The 16,148-nt window shown below is 43.7% G+C and overlaps 1 protein-coding gene across 2 annotated transcripts in view; it reads left to right on the top strand.

Moving 5' to 3' along the window:
- The window catches only part of PUDP (pseudouridine 5'-phosphatase), a 99,384-nt gene that overhangs the window by 57,611 nt on the left and 25,625 nt on the right, over window positions 1-16,148 (top strand). For both annotated transcript variants that reach the window (XM_004063752.3, XM_004063755.3), the window contains exon 3: window positions 13,258-13,487. In XM_004063752.3, coding sequence (XP_004063800.1) covers window positions 13,258-13,487 — 230 coding nt within the window. The remainder of the gene's footprint in view (window positions 1-13,257; window positions 13,488-16,148) is intronic.

The raw sequence follows: 16,148 nt of genomic DNA, 5'->3' as shown, positions 1-16,148 counted from the left end.
ATCAAAGGGTCACTTACCAGCTAGCTAGGGGGAAGTGGACATTTCCTGAATGTCCCACATTTTAGAAAATAGTACGAAATTCCCAATGCAGATACTGTCTGGGTTGTATGAGTCTTATTTTACTGAGTTGTCTTTGTACCATGCACAGCCTATTGTAAGCGCAATTTAATAAGGAGATTTTAAGCATGTTGGTATATCAAATTGATTTAATCTTTATACACATCCTTTTTGTCTATTAGGGATTTATATGAATTCACTTTCATAGGGCTAAGAAAAAATTTTTTAAATTTAAAAATTTCTGCTCCTTTGGTTGCATTGAAATGGTGGGTCTATGGCTCATAAAATATTCTGTGCATGGTAAGCTAAAAAATATCTGTATTTGGATTTAGCTGCATAAGTACAGGAACTGAACATCAGACTTTAATAAACATTAATAAACCCTCATGCTATATGTTTTTCAATGAGTTATTATGTAGTATATATAATATGTAGATACTATATATACTTTAAATTCTCAACATTGTTTTGATAATTTGCTCTAATAATGCTCTAATAATTTGAGCACTTGTAGAGAATATTTAGTTAAGTGGTTAATGGAAGAAACTCGTTGGGGATTTTTGGATTCCGTTTCTAGGAGGGCAGTTCTCTCATGAGGTAAATTTCCTATCTGGTCTGTGCATGAATTTCTTGAAGAACTGACAGTAATTCTTCTTATTAGTGTCACAGGCAAGGGGGCAAAGGGGTTAGGTGTCAATGCCTGGCTGACTTCCTGCATTACAAAATTTACCTCTTACTTTTCTGTCTTCCTGATGTTACCCCCTCTTTTCTTTCACCTCTTGGGCCTGCACATGATTTGTTTGCTATCAGGGGCCAATAAGCTTTCTCTGTGTTTTCAGCTTTACAGACCCCAGGGTATATGTGTGAAGCCTTTAGCTTTGCTGTGTTAAGAAGCAAGTAGCTGTAAACAGTGCGTGAGTGGGTGCTGGTGCTGCACTCCAGTCAAACTGTCTCTACAGACACAGAAAGTGGAACTTCATCTCATTTTCACAGGTTATAAGATCATATTTTTTTGACTCTTTTCATTTAAAAACAGGTAGTAAGTTGAATTTGTGTTTCAAAAAAAAACAAAAGGCAGGATAAAACAAAGAGCTAAAACACCACAGAGCAGGTTGAAATCCCGGATGTGAAGTAGTGGAGCCATTGGGCCCTCCACCCCAAGCTGTGCATTCAGAATGCCACCTGGGGCAGAAAACAGGTTTATACACAGAGCCAGAGAGACTTCAGATCTCCGGTGATCAGGCACAGTGGAGGACGTAGATAAAAGATCCCTGCACCCTGCACTGTGAGCCCACCAGGTCCCTTCACCTCACTCTCTTTTATGCACAACCAAAAAAGATCCTGGAGAACTCTTCTCTGGGGAAGGAAGTTACCTCATGACAACAACTCTTAAACACCAACATTTCGAGGCCCACTGATGGAAAAACTGACTACAGGTAGTAACTTGGAGTTTGGAGAAGGCGCCCACCTGTGCCCCCAGGTGGTGCTGTGTAGCTTACTGAGAATCTGCCTGGCGACTCAGCCCCCACTCTTCTGTTGTGGCGACCCACATCTGAAATGTCCTCTGGGGAACATGCATCCTTTCCAGACACTCCTGTAATCTATATATTTGTTCCTCCCTTTCAAGAGGCTTAGAACTTAAACTTTGGTTGTCATTTTTGTTGATATTATGCTGTTCATTCCTAGTATAGCCGTTTTCTAAAGGGAGAGAGAAGCAAGGATCATGGATCAGTAGCCAACGTTAGAGTCAGAGAGCAGTTTGCATGCAGGTTGTCACAGAGGCACATCTAGAACACAAGGAAACTCTCATGCATTCCATGTGCTTATTAAAAGGGCATTATACTGCGAAGTACTAGTCTAATCATTCTCTACAAGGGATTTAAAAAAGGGATCAGGGGTTAGTACTACTTGCTAGAGTCAGAGGGCAATTTGTATGTAAATTGTTACAGTGGCAAATCTGGAACACAAGGACACTCACATGTATCCCATGCTATTAATAAAACGGCATTTTATTGTTTAAGTCCTAGTCTAGTCATTCTTTATAAGGGAAAACAAGGATCAAGGACCAGTACACCATGCTATAGTGAGAGGGAAATTTTCACGTTAAGTTGTTACAGAGACAAATCTACAGCACAGGGAAATTTTGAGTCATTTTTAACATTAAGGTGTCAAGTCCTGCCTGGAGGAGGGGCACTTAGGGTCAGTAGGATCAGGTGGAGAGGCTTTTCTTCTAAAGTCCTAGTGCTTAGCAGAAGAATGAGAGAGACCATTCAGTCCCGCTATCACGTTGTACACCTGTAGTTGCAGCACTGTGGGAGGCCAAGGTAGGCAGATTGCTTGAGGACAGGAGTTTGAGACCAGCCTGGTAAAATCCTGTTGCTACTTAAAAAAAAATTACATGCTGTAGTCCTACGTTTACTTCATAAAAACTAATGTAGAAATGCAAAATTAATTTTCCTTAAATAAAATTTCTGCATTACTCTCAATATTACTTTGTCTCTTTTATTTTCAATGGCTGAAAAAAATAGTTTTGTTTTAATTTTTATTATTTGATCCATCCTTAATTACCAGGCATTGATCAGTGGTTTGAATTGCCCTCCCTGGCTTTCCATTTTAATCTAAAATTCTGCTATAAGTCTATGAAATTGGACCAGAACACAAGCTGTGCCATCTGTGATACTGATAACGAGATTCTAGAGAAAGGTGCTTCTTTGGCTGGAGGAGTTTAGGCCGATCGCATTTCAGTGACCCCAGAGAACATTAGACAGCACCTGTTGCCACAAAGCAAGCAGCCAGCTGTGGGTAGAACAGCAAAGGCAGTCGGATGCTCATCGCCTGTATTGCCCTGGGACCAGCAGACCAAATAAATGTAAACTGGACTCTTGCAACTGTTTGTTTGAAGATTTGAAAGGAGTTAGTTTATATTTATTTTCATAACTGCTTTATTTCTGTCAGTATTTAATGTTTGCCAAAAAAGGAAACACAGGTTTCCCACACTGTCTCCCCATCAAGTATCACAAATTTGTGTGTCAAGTACCAGAATTTGAGAAAGATAATTAAGGTGGTTTAAGGTCATCTCACAGATAGAACCTCAGTCTATCCAAGTTTTCTCCTCCAGGGTCAACCCACTGTATTAGCTTCCTGGTAGTGCTGTGTTAATTAACAAACTCCGTGGCTTAAAGCAGCAGAAACTTACTGTCTGATACCTCAGAAGGCTAGAAGTCCGAAGTCAAGGTGTGAGCAGGGCTGCACTCCCTCTCAAGGCTCTAGGGAAGGATCCTTCCTGCCTCTTTTCAGCTGCTGGTAGTTGCCGGCCACCCTTAGCTTTCCTTGGCTTGTACCTTCAACTCCACAATCTCTGTCTCCATTTTCACACGCCCTCCCTCGTCCTGTGTGTCTTTGTCTCCAAATTTCCCTCTCCTTTCTTTGGATTTAGGGTCCAACCTTAATTTAGTATGGCCTCATAATAACTTGATTACATCTGTAAAGACCCTATTTCCAACTAAGGTCCTATTCCCACGTTTTAGGTGAACATGAATTTTGTGGGGAGAGCAGTGTCAAGCCAGTACACCTCCACCCATACTTTCCTACTCCCAGCTCAGACTGCCACTGTTCAGGTTGCCCCAGGAGGGCCCTGAGCTGGGGCACGGACTCAGTCAGTCATGTTTGGCTGGAGTGTTCCATGAGGTTCAGCCAGTCTTGCCAGAGCCTTGCTCCTCTTCCAGCCCCTCAACCCAATTCCTTTCTCCTGTTTCCTTTCCTTCCACACTACCACACTGTCTTACGTCCAGGATATAGGTTAGTCACTCAATTCCATAAGCCGGATCCTGTGGTGCAAATTCCATAAGTGGCGATCCCTGATATTAGCTTTGAGTTGGTGCCAGGTCCCTAGTAAATTAGGACTGAAGATCTGCACACAGCCAAGGGCCCCCTCCTTACCAGCAAGCACCTTTTCAAAAGAGCAGAATTCATTTGGAAGGCCTAGAAAAAGGAAGGAGGTGCTCTGCCAAAATCAATGATGTCTGAGAAAGAAGCATGCTCCCTAGAGCTTGGAGAAGATCAGAAGAGGGATAGCCTGAGGCATGGCTCTGCAGTAAATCATTAAGAGACGCCCACTCACAGTGGCTGTGGCTACCAGAGGTTTCCTGTGAGGGAACTAAAAAGCGCACAGTAGTGTTTGTAAGTGATGGTTCCATTTTAATAGATAAACATACAGAACTTACAAAAAATCAAGAATCTATATTAGCCAGATTTCCTAAATTAGTTAATATTTCTTTTAAATTTATACTTAAAGTCACAATTTTTAAAACTATATATATGAATGTGAATACTATATGCTTTGGGGAATTTGACTTTGGTTATTTTCTAGTGTCAAGGATAAACACAGCCAGACAGTAGTTAAAGCGATCAGCACAGATTTTCTTCCATAATATGCTATTGCAATAGAGAAAAGAGACCAATGTGAAACTGGGCTCAACATCAATTAGCCCAGAGGTGACTGGGCATTTTAAAGGGAAATTCAGGGAGTAGGGAGGGGTCAGCAGGGGCTCAGCAGAGTCGGGGAAGTGAAAATTGCAGAAAGCAGGAAGAGGGTTTGGTCAGTGTGAAGCCATCTGGGTTTCACTGGTGCTGATAGAAGTCAGGCTCCTGTCCTTCCACAGAGGCTTGTCTGCAGGGGTGGCTGGAACCAACAATCAGTTATTTTGGCAGCCTTGAGTTTTCGTAGGCAAGTACTTTAAGGAGGCTAGAGTCATGTAGTGGTGTGACCTTGAGCTGTTGAACTTGTTCAAGTCTTTATAGGCCAGTGTGGGGGCCTTGTGGAGAAAAAGACTCAGAGCAGCCTGGGTAGAGTCTGTTCCAGGAGACACTTTTGTCACTGAGCATGACCAATCCATTTATCACAATGGTAGCAGCCTGTCCTCATGGAATTATGTTTCCTTCGATAAATCTTGAACAAGAAATAAATGCATCAGCGTATGTTTTTAAAAGTTAAACAGATGTTAAACTTAAAGGAAGTTTGCTAAAATCCATTTCGTGGACCCCTTTGTAAATACCTGACCTACACAGCTTACCCCTTATGATTTAAAGTTAACTTGCATCCATTTATGGAATCCCAGGTGCCTGTTTGACCTGCAGACATCTTTCTCCCTTCTTGGTCACTCTCTCAGGGCATCAGCTCTTCACACAGCAACAGCTTCCTGCATGTGGCCCCTGACTGTCCATTGATGACCGAAGGCTCATGGACTTGCCAAGTTGCCCATGTAAAACCCAGGGATCAGAGAGCGAGACAAGTCCTTGCATTGTGAAGTGCCAACAATTCTAGTATTCCAAAGCTCAGTGTTGTTCAGAACATGGTACCCTTGTGAGATCACGTGTGACATTTGTGAAGAACCTGGAACTGATGTTTCCTTAGGAAGCCTCGCAACAGTAAGTGCTTTCAGCTCGCTCAAGGAACTTCAAGTAGGCAAGAAATAAGAATGGAAACCCTGCATTACTCCATCAGATCTTGAAAGTTTTCTCTTGGATAAATGTGCCTGTCAATCACGTCGAATCTTATCCCCTGCCTCCGTGTGCTATACCACAACAGCGATGTCTGCTGGACCGTGTGTGCTCTCTGGGTACACATTTTCCAGGAGGCAGCATCTTATTGGAGAGTAACAGGTCTGTCTTGTGTAAAGGAGAATGCTAACCGCTTCACGAGAAGGCTCCCCACCATGAACTCGGATAACCAGATGCTATTTTTTTAACTTACTTATTTTTTAATTGACAAATAGAAATCGTATATAGTTATCACACACAATGTGTTTTGAAGTGTGTATACATTGTGGAATGGCTGCGTCAAGCTAATGAACACATGCATCATCTCACTTTCTCATCATGTTTTGTGGGGAGAACACTTAAAATCTAGCATCTGAGTGATTTTCACATAGCCAAATGTTATTTTTAATGACCTTTGCCTTAATTGTCCATTCAATATCGGTCATAGATATTTATTGAGGGCCCAGCATGTGCCAGCCAAGTGTGGCCTCCTAATTGGAAACACAAACCCTGAGAAACTCTGAGCATTGTTGTGTAGTGCAGGGGCCATCCTCACACCCCCACAGCCAGCATTCAGCTTGCTTCATAAGCCATGGATGGAGTCAAAGGAAAACTAGCTCACTTTCCCACTATGTATCTGAAATCACTTTCTATTCCATGCTGCACACATGTACTGCAAGGAAAAGGAATGATTCCTGCCCCCACCACTGCCTTCCATTCCTAAGAACAGAGAGGATGGAGTACGAGGATGAGGAAAACAGAGGGCAGGAAATAAGCAGTTTATTCACTGGATGTCTGCATGGGGTCTTGGGAGTGCAGAGGTTGTGACTCATTCTTGAGTGGAAGTTTCTAACCACATACGTACAACCGCAATAACTGCAGCCAGCTGCTGGAGGTGTTGTGGTGAATCCCAGCGGGTTACAAGGGTGGGAGGAGCCTGGTAAAGTTTCCAGGAAGTGATAGCACATGAGCTATGTCTTCACCCGCAAAGATGCAGGTAACAGCTCAGATTCTGAGCCTTAGGAAGAGGATGGAGGCCGGAGGGTGACAGGGTTTCTCTGTAGTCCTCAGGAAGTGAAACTGCCTCACAGGAAATAAAGCAATATCAATCAGGCAGTTTCTTTCTGTGTATATTTGAATATTGTCAATGTTTTAAAAATCACGACGTATTTCTTTTTTTTTCCTTCTTTTTTTTTTTTTTTGTTGTTGTTGTTGAGACAGTCTTTCTCTGTCGAGTGCAGTGGTGTGATCTCGGCTGACTGCAACCTCCGTCTCTTGAGTTCAAGTGATTCTCCTGCCTCAGCCTCTCGAGTAGCTGGGATTACAAGCATGTGCCTCCACGCCTGGCTAATTTTTGTGTTTTTAGTAGAGATGGGATTTCACCCTGTTGGTCAGGCTGGTCTGCAACTCCTGACCTCAAGTAATCCGCCCACCTCGGCCTCCCAAAGTGCTGGGATTGTAGGCATGAGCCACCATGCCCAGCCAAACCGGACATATTTCTAAGGAACGAGAAAGAGCAGCCATCTGTCCACCACCTGCCCCCCACAACCGCCTTGAACCGCATCCCAGACAGCTTGGTGTCGTAGCTGACATTGCCTGTGTCGGCCCTCCTCTCCTGATTTATTTTAATCCTCATATGTTCTTTCTTCTTCTGGGAATTGTTGTTTTCTAGCATTCTGTTTTTGTTTTAAGGACTCAGTAACTTATATGTCTCTGTGAATACTAATTATTATCATGACTGTTGCTTCCTCGCCCACTTTTCTCTGGATTGTCATTTTTTTCTGGCAGATTCCTGTCTTCTGCCTGTTTGAGTCTTCTTCAACAAACACCTGGCAGTGTCTGTTCTGCTCATTCACATTCAAGAACAGAGCACTTGTGTATTCATTTCCTGGGGCTGCTGCCACAAGATACCGAAAACTCAGCAACTTCTAATAACAGAAGTTGACTCTCTCCCAGTTCTGGAGACTGGAAGTCTGAAATCAAGGTGTCTCAGGGCCACACTGCCTCTGTAGGCTCTAGGGGAGGATCCTTCCTGCCTTTCCCAGCTCCTGGGGGCTCTAGGCATCCCTGGGCTTGTGGCCACATCACTTCAGTCTCTGCCTCCATTTCCACGTGGCAGAGTGAGCTCATCTCAAGATTTTTAACTTAATTACATCTCCAAAGACCCTTTTTCTAAACAAGACAGAAGTACCATGGGTGAGGACTTCTGTTTGGGGGCTACCATTCAACCCACTGCTCTCAGTCACACAAAGCTTTTGAAGCATAACACCTGCTGTTCAGGCAGTTGCAAAAGTAGCCCCTAAGAAAGACAGCATGCCAAAGCACCTTCCCCATGGTGGGGTGGGGTGACGGGCCAGGCATCCTTAGGATGCCCATGCAGGAAGTGGGGGCTCAGCAGAATCCCACAGGTGTGTCTGGTCCTGGGATAGCATCAGCGTCTTCTCACAGGTAGCCAGGTGGCATCCATCAGCTGACCACATCGTCTGCCCCAGTGGCACGGGCTGTCTTCCATGTCTCACTTCATAGAGCTCTTCTAGACTGAGGCCCAGGACATGGTTCTCGGCACACAGCGTTAATGACATGCATGGCCCTCTAAGCGGTTCCCTCTCCCACTTTGCGTTGTCAACCCCCGGTACCCCCCACTTGCTTCTGTTGCTCACTGCAGGTCTTAGGTAGTACAGAGAATGTTCAGGCTCGTACGGTTCTGATGGCCAGATCACCCAACAAAAGAATGCCATGAATACCTGAGACCGCGCGGCAGCTGCCTGCCTTCTGCCTCTTTCCCTTGTTTAATCCTGTTTAATTGCACATCCCTGTTCTCACCCACCTTGGGTCTCTAGGATGGAGGAAAGCAGGAGCGTTTCTTCCCACTCACGGTGCTGATTCTCCACATGCCCCAGTTCTTCCCCTGGAGATGTGTCCTGTGAGCTGATTGTTTGGAGCAACAGATATCTAGATATCTGTCTCTCTGCCCTTCCTGTAAACCCACGGAAGCACACCAAATTCTAGGAGCTGGGAACTGGAGTTCATTTATACACATAATTAACCAGCTTCTCCCTAGAACAGAACTCCATTTACATTTTTTCGTCTTTTACTTCTCAGGGAAAGCCACTGAGCGAGACAAAGTTTGTGTGCACTCTTTAAAAGATGAAAAACTTTGTGAAGGCATCAGGCAGTTTTGAATCAGGTGATTAGGATCGTTCATTCCTGATGATACACTGGAGCTTTATCTGATGATAACGACACTGGCTAACATTTATCTGTGGCTTCCTCACCGATGTCATTTTCCAGGCATTGTTCTTCTTGTGAATTAATTCCATGAGGAACGTTAATCATTGCTCTTTGACAGATGACAAAATTGAGGCCCAAAGAGGGCGTATAATTGACGGATGTCCCGTAATCTCTGACTGTGGTCATAGTCTTGTCTTGGCTTTCATCTTCATAGGAGTCCCAAGCATTTTGAAGATGTCAGTATGCTGTGGTGGTGTAAAGCAGTCGTCCAAAACTGTTTTTGATTCATTCTCCATCAATAAGAATGTTGAGCTGCATTCCAGTCTAGACACATTGGTGTGCGTTTGTTTATCTACTCCACCTTAGAAATAATTCACAGCAATAGAAATGCAAGAAGGATAAGCTAAAATAAAATAATCGGCCGGGTACAGTGGCTCACATCTCTAAGCCCAGGGCTTTGAGAGGCCGACGCAAGAGGATTACTTGAAGCAGAACTTAAGACTAGCTTAGCTAACATAGGGAGACCCTGTCTCTACAAAACATAAAAAAATTTACCAGGCATGGTGACATGCACCTGTAGTCCCAGCTATTTGGGAGGCTGAGGCTGGAGAATCGTTTTGAGTCCAGGAGGTCAAGGCTGCTATGATTGTTCAACTCTGCTCCAGCCTGGGTCACAGAGCAAGATCCTGTCTCAAAACAATAATAATAAAATAATCTGTTTAAGTTTTTAAAATTAATAGCACCAAAGTACTTTAAGAAAATTTTCTTTATACAGTGTGTTTTACAGAGCCATGTGTTTAAATGTGCTCCATTTTTTAAAATATTGGTTTAAAATTGTGTGATCTAGCAATTTAAAAATCTTGTTTTAAATTCAGATTGTTTTGATACTCAGCTTTAATCACTGTTTATATCCAGACAGAAGTTCATGATTGGCTTATTTTTTTTTTTTTTTTTTTTTTTTTTTTTGAGATGGAGTCTGGCTCTGTCACCCAGGCTGGAGTGCAGTGGCGCTATGTCGGCCCACTGCGACCTCCACTTCCTAGGTTCAAGCGATTCTCCTGCCTCTGCCTCCCAAGTAACGGGTTACAGGACGCACTGCCACGCGTGACTGTCTCTTTTTTAAAAAAAATTAGAGCCTTTTATCTCATCCACCAGTTAGGTTAAGGTTTAAATTGAAATTTAGCTAATAACTATAGTCCTCTGTGATACTGATCAGTGGTTGTTGCAAACTAATGAAATAGTGTGGCATTTTAGTATTTTTAACTAATGGATTCAAGTTCTGTAGAAGCTCTTTAGGTGCAGTACTTCTACACTGATTGAATATTGTTTTTATGTGTGGAGGTATGTGTATGTATGTTCATGAGATCTGTCGTTTTCTTGTCTGGCTTTTATCTGGTTTTGGGATCAGGGAAGTGCTGATGTAAAATGTAAAATGAGTTGAGAGGTGTTCCCTCCAATTTCCTGAAAAGTCTGTTTAGAATTGGCATTCTTTTTTTTCTTGGGAAGTTGGTAAATTTACCAGCGAGGCCATTTGATCCTAGATGTGGGAAGGAGGTTTTTAATTACAAATTCAATTCCTTTCATAGGCAGAAGGCTATTCAGGTTATTTGTGTCTTCTTGAGGGAGTTTTATATCTTTCAAAGAATTATCTCATTTCATCTAAATGGTCAAATGTGTTGCCATTAATCCTATAATAATTAAGTTTTTATCATTTTATCAATGTTAGGATCTGTAGTGATGTCTGTCCCCTCTTTCCCTGCTAATGTTAGTACATTTGGATCTTCTTTATTTTTTTGATCAGTTTAGCTAGGAGTCTACTAATTTAATTGCTCTTCTCAAACAACTCGCTTTTGATTTAGTTGGTTTTCTGTATTCTACTTTTATTTCATTGATTTTCTCTCTCATGTTTATTATTTCCTTCCTTTTATTTGTTTTGGGTTTAATTTGCTCTTTTCCTTCACTTTCTTAAGGTAAAAGCTTAAATCATTGAACTTCTTTCAGGTTTTCAATGTGGCAACTTAGATCACTTATTTGAGACCTTATTATTTAACATATCACTCAATGCCATCAGTTTTCATCGAAGCAATGTTTTAGCCACATCCCAGAAATTTTGGTAGTTTTTAGTTCTCTACAAAATATTACCTAGTTTCCCTTTGTGATTTCATCTTTGACCCATGTCTTACATAGAAGTGTAACATCCAAATATTTGTGATTTTCCACATTCCTTTCTATTATTAATGTCTATTTTAATTCTACTATCGTTAGATAAGGTATTCTGTATGATTTTAAGTATTTTATAATTTTTGAGAATAGTTTTATCCTTATAATAGGATATTTCTTGTTGAATGTTCCACGTGCACTTAAAAATAATGTGGTTTCTGCTGTTGTTGGGAGAAGTATTACATAAACGTCAATTAGGTCAGGTTGCTTGACAGTGGTTCTGAAGTCTGCTGTATCCTTACTTCTTTTCTGTCTACTTGTTCTATCAGTTACTGATAGAGGAGTTTTAAACTTCCTTCTACGTTTGTGTTTCTCCATTCAGTTCTGTTGGTTTTTGCTTTATGCATTCTGAAGCTCTGCTATTTGATGTTTACACATTTAGAATTATGTGTTATTGATGAACTGATCTATTTGTCATTATGAAATGTCCCTATGTATCCCTGATGATAGTCATTCATTGTTCTAAAGGCTTGTTTGTTATTAATGTAAGTAACCTGGCTCTCTTTTGAGCAATAGTTATGTGGTATGTAGTTTTCTATCCTTTTATCTTCAATCTATCTGTGTAGTTATATTTAAAGTAGGTTTCTGTAGACAACATGTAGTTGGGTCTTTTGTTTTTTATTCTGATAGTGTCTATCTTAGGTGTGTTTATAATACTTATAAAGCCGTTGCATAAGGTCATGATCTGCTAATTCCATCTGTCTCTATCATTTCTGTGTCTGTTTCTCCTGATTGTGGGTGGTATTTGCTTCTTTGCAGGCATGGTAATTTTTGATTGAATGTTAGACACTATGAATTCTACACCCAGTGGAGTGCTAGATTTTGCTTGATTTCATTTGCTTTATTTAACTTTGTCCTGGAACTACATTATGATCTGTCCATGCCTTCCTTTTAAAAATCTTTAGAGGGTCAGGTGCTCCAGAGATCTGTTACCTTATCCTGAATGACTTTAGGTGTTTGGAAAAAATGACTCTGTTGATTCTTTTGTGTAACAATTGACAAAGTAGGGGCATTAAATCATGATATTATTAAAATAGGCATGATTATACAATTATTTAAAATAATTTTAGGCCAGGCGTGGTAGCTCATGCCTGTAATCCCAGTACTTTGAGAGGCCGAGGCAGGCGAATCACCTGAGGTAAGGAGTTCGAGACCAGCCTGGCCAACATGGTGAAACCCCATCTCTACTAAAAATACAAAAATTAGCTGGGTGTGGTGGCACATGCCTGTATTCCCAGCTACTCTGGAGGCTGAGGCAGGAGAATCGCTTGAACCTGGGAGGCCGAGGTTGCAGTGAGCCAAGATCAGCCATTGCACTCCAGCCTGGGCAACAGAGCGAGACCCTGTCTCAAAAATAAAGTAAAGTTTTAGACAAACCGTCACACCTTGTGTGGATTTAGATGTTCCTGTTGTGCTAGTCAGCATAAGTTAAAGGTGGGAAGGATCCTGGTATTTTTGATTCTTTCTGATAAATAGTCCTCTCATGATTGGCTCTATGTTGACCTCCATGGACCTGTGTGGTCCCTGTAGTTAATCCGTGTGGCTAATGACAGTGTGAGGATGCTCTTTTCATATGGCACGTCGCTGTTGATCAGCTGTGTTCAGCAGCTTTCTTTTGTCCCCTGATCCCTTGTTAAGTAGCGCCGCAGCAGTCCCTCAGCCACAGCCTTCTTCAGCATCTGGTGGAGGCCTTTGTGTAATTTCCTCTCCTTAGCAGGGTGAAGAATGATTGAAGTGTTTTCTGTAGAATACAGCGTTTTTGCAGAAAACACCAAAAGCATAGTCCTTGTGTATTTACTGCTTTGGAAAAAAAGTATGGTTCAGCGAGGCCCTGCTGAGGGGCCTTCCCCGGTGCCCTGGCCAGATCCCAGGTCCAGTCACCTCCTCGGCCTGCTCTCTGCCCTTCTCCAAGTTTCATAAGGAGGCCCAGCAGACAAAGCAGCAGTGCCTCCCAGTGCGCTCTTCTTCTGTTCCTTTGGGAAATGTATCGCTCAACCGCCAATAGCTTTTCTGATTTTTTGGTTTGTTTTATTTGAGCAGGGATGTTTTGGAGCTGACAACCGCTTTTAGACAATCTGTCCTAGGTCAGAAATTCCTCAAAAGGAGCAGCCTGAGAGTGTGCTGCCACACAGCTGGAGGGACTGTCCCTGGAAGAAGGTCTTGTGGTGGAGACCTTGCCCCTCACCTCAGTCCTTCCCTCCTCCTCCCCAGGGGCTGAGAAACTCATCATCCACCTGCGGAAACACGGCATCCCCTTTGCACTGGCCACCAGCTCGGGGTCCGTGTCGTTCGATATGAAGACAAGCCGCCACAAGGAGTTCTTCAGCTTGTTTTCCCACATTGTGCTGGGAGATGACCCCGAAGTGCAGCATGGCAAGCCAGACCCGGACATCTTCCTAGCTTGTGCCAAGAGGTTCTCTCCCCCTCCTGCTATGGAGAAGGTAAGCGGGTGCCGGTGACACGGGCCGTGTTCCACGACCATGTTCCACCAAATAATATCCACGTAGTGTTTGCTAAATGTGAAAAGTTGTGGTTTGTGCTGTTGAAGGCCACTTTGCAGTGCTCCCTAGAACTTGGGTATGTGGGCAGGGAGATGGTCTGGTTGGAAGATTTTGTGAGGAATCGTGGCCGCACCTAAGTCACCAGGTCAGGGAGACTCAGCCAGAATCCACTGGGTCTCAGGGACAATCTGAGAAGCTTACAGTGCCAGAACAAGGCCTATTCAGACATTTTCCAGGGAAGCAGCGGTTTTAATGATGTGGGGCTTAAAACAGTCTTATTGTCTAGGTGCAGGCTTTAAGGTGAGTATTCACTGCAGTTCAGATGTAAATCACTAAAACTCACTTCCCCTCCCCAGCTGCTTATAGAGTGCTCATTGGTTGCTGCAGTTTTTGCTTGTGTAGTGACACTGGGTTTTTATCGCCAAGTTTTTGGACTTCCATCCATTTCTCCATTGGAAAGTGGCAGCTGGTGGGCTTGTATGCCGTGGCACCCCCTGTCCCGCACCGCGGCTGCTTGACCATGCAGGGTATGCAGTGGAGACGGCCCCTGGCTCCCTCTTCTTGTTAAATAAGGCTCCTCCTCAGGTGACCTGGGCAGAGCGTTTAGAGAGCTGACCGCTCTTGGTGGCTGGGCCTGGCTCCAGATTCCTCTGACCGTTCTGTGACTGCCAAGTTGGAGTCCTTGGCCTGAACGATCTGCAGGTACAGATTCCAGAATCACAGCAAGTCACCCTTGAAAGGGGGGCTCCCGCTTGCGATGTAAGTGTAAGCAGCTGGGGAGGGCATCCGTCGGGGAGTCTCTGCAAATGCCTGCTTCCCCTGGGTTCGTGCATGTGAGGACTTTTGTGGTTTGTGGGGAAGAGCCTTTCAGTGAGAGGTCTTTTTCAGGCCTCACCTCTCATCACTAACCAGTGACACAAATCACGAGCTCAGGGAAATTACTCAGAAACCTCCTTCCCAATAAAGCGGAGCTACCGGAGTAGTCTTGAAAGACCTGTTTGTTGTTGTTGTTGTTGTTGTTGTTTTGTTTTGTTTTGTTTTTTGCCCGGGGTGCAACTTACTACCTTGAGCCTATAGAGGCAGCCGCAACCTGTGCCTCAGTACACAGGCCTCTGATTCTCTGAAGCTAAGTTGGCATCCAGCAATTCAGTTCAGTTCTGACACTGACTCCTACGGTTAGCCCAGACCCCGAAGGTTAAGGCCCCAGTCCCACAAGACGCCCATTGCACGTTCCAGGGGCCACCTGTACTTCTGATTGGCTACAAATTGGGGGTTCCTGCAGTCTTCTCTTCAGGTCTAATAATCCCCTAACATGACTGACAGAGCTCAGGAAAACACTTTCATACACTTGCTGCTTTGTTATGAAGGGTAAAACTCAGGGACAGCCAAATGGAAGCAAGGCATTGGCCAATGTATGGCGGGTGGTTGCAATGCTCCCTGCCCTCTCTGGGCACCTGACCCTCCCAGCACCTCCATGTGCTCACCAAACTCAAAGCTCCCCAGGCCCCTTATGTAGAGGTTTTTATGGAGCTTTCTTACGTAGGTGTGAGTGATGACATCACTGACGATTGCTCATTGAACTCAATCCAGGCCAAGGTGCCCTCCCTGGAGATGAGGGGGAGGGCTGAAAGTTCCAGTCTTGTTTGTTTGTTTGTTTGTTTTGAGATGGAGTCTCGTTCTGTTGCCCAGGCTGGAGTGCAGTGGCATGATCTCCGCTCACTGCAACCTCCACCTCCCGGGTTCAAGAGATTCTCCTGCCTCACCCTCCTGAGTACCTGGGATTACAGGCGTGTGCCATCACGCCTGGCTAATTTTTGTATTTTTAGTAGAGACAAGGTCTCATCATGTTGGCCAGGCTGGTCTTGAACTCCTGACCTCGTGATCCACCCACCTCAGCCTCCCAAAGTGCTGGGATTACAGGCGTGAGCCACCGTGCCCAGACCCAATCTTCTAATCGCATATTTGGTCTTTCTGATGTCCAGACCCTGTCCTAAAGCTATCCTGGGTCCACTAGAGGCATCTTATTAGGTTGAAAATGGCTTATTAATGACTCAGAAATTCCAAGTGTTTTAGGAGCTCCATGTCATGAACTGGGGACAAAAACCAGGTGTGTAGTTTTTATGATGCCATAGCTATAAACAATCATTGAAAGACAGTGGGGCATTCTTAGCAACACACATACCTGGGCTGATTGAAATCTCATTCTTGATTTAAGTCTCATTACTGAATTCAACTTGACTGCAATTGCTTAACGTGGGACGTGCCTGAGACCTCCCAGCTAGTAAGTCAGAGAGTCAAGGCTGAGCCTCCAGGTGCGGCTGGAACAGCTCCCAGTGGGAACATGTATCTGCTTCTTATGTCTGGACATGTGTATGTCTGCATGCTTGGCACCCTGTTACAAATTCCTCTGCAACATGTTCATTTTTCCTCAGAATTTCCCCCTTGTGGAAGAATTATTCCATAGCTTCCGGCTATAAAGCCTTCTTCCCAGAAACACCATTTTTGTTGTTGTTTAACCTGAGTTATTGTTCACTAGAAAAGTGAAGGTGCTGCACTCCATAACCATGTCCCAGAAGCGATCAGAGTATGTTGGCACTTGCA

This window comes from Gorilla gorilla, chromosome X, assembly GCF_029281585.2.
Source record: "Gorilla gorilla gorilla isolate KB3781 chromosome X, NHGRI_mGorGor1-v2.1_pri, whole genome shotgun sequence".
NCBI lineage: Eukaryota > Metazoa > Chordata > Mammalia > Primates > Hominidae > Gorilla > Gorilla gorilla.
Note: the sequence above shows the minus strand (reverse complement) of the source record. Positions and strands in the feature narration are given on the sequence as shown.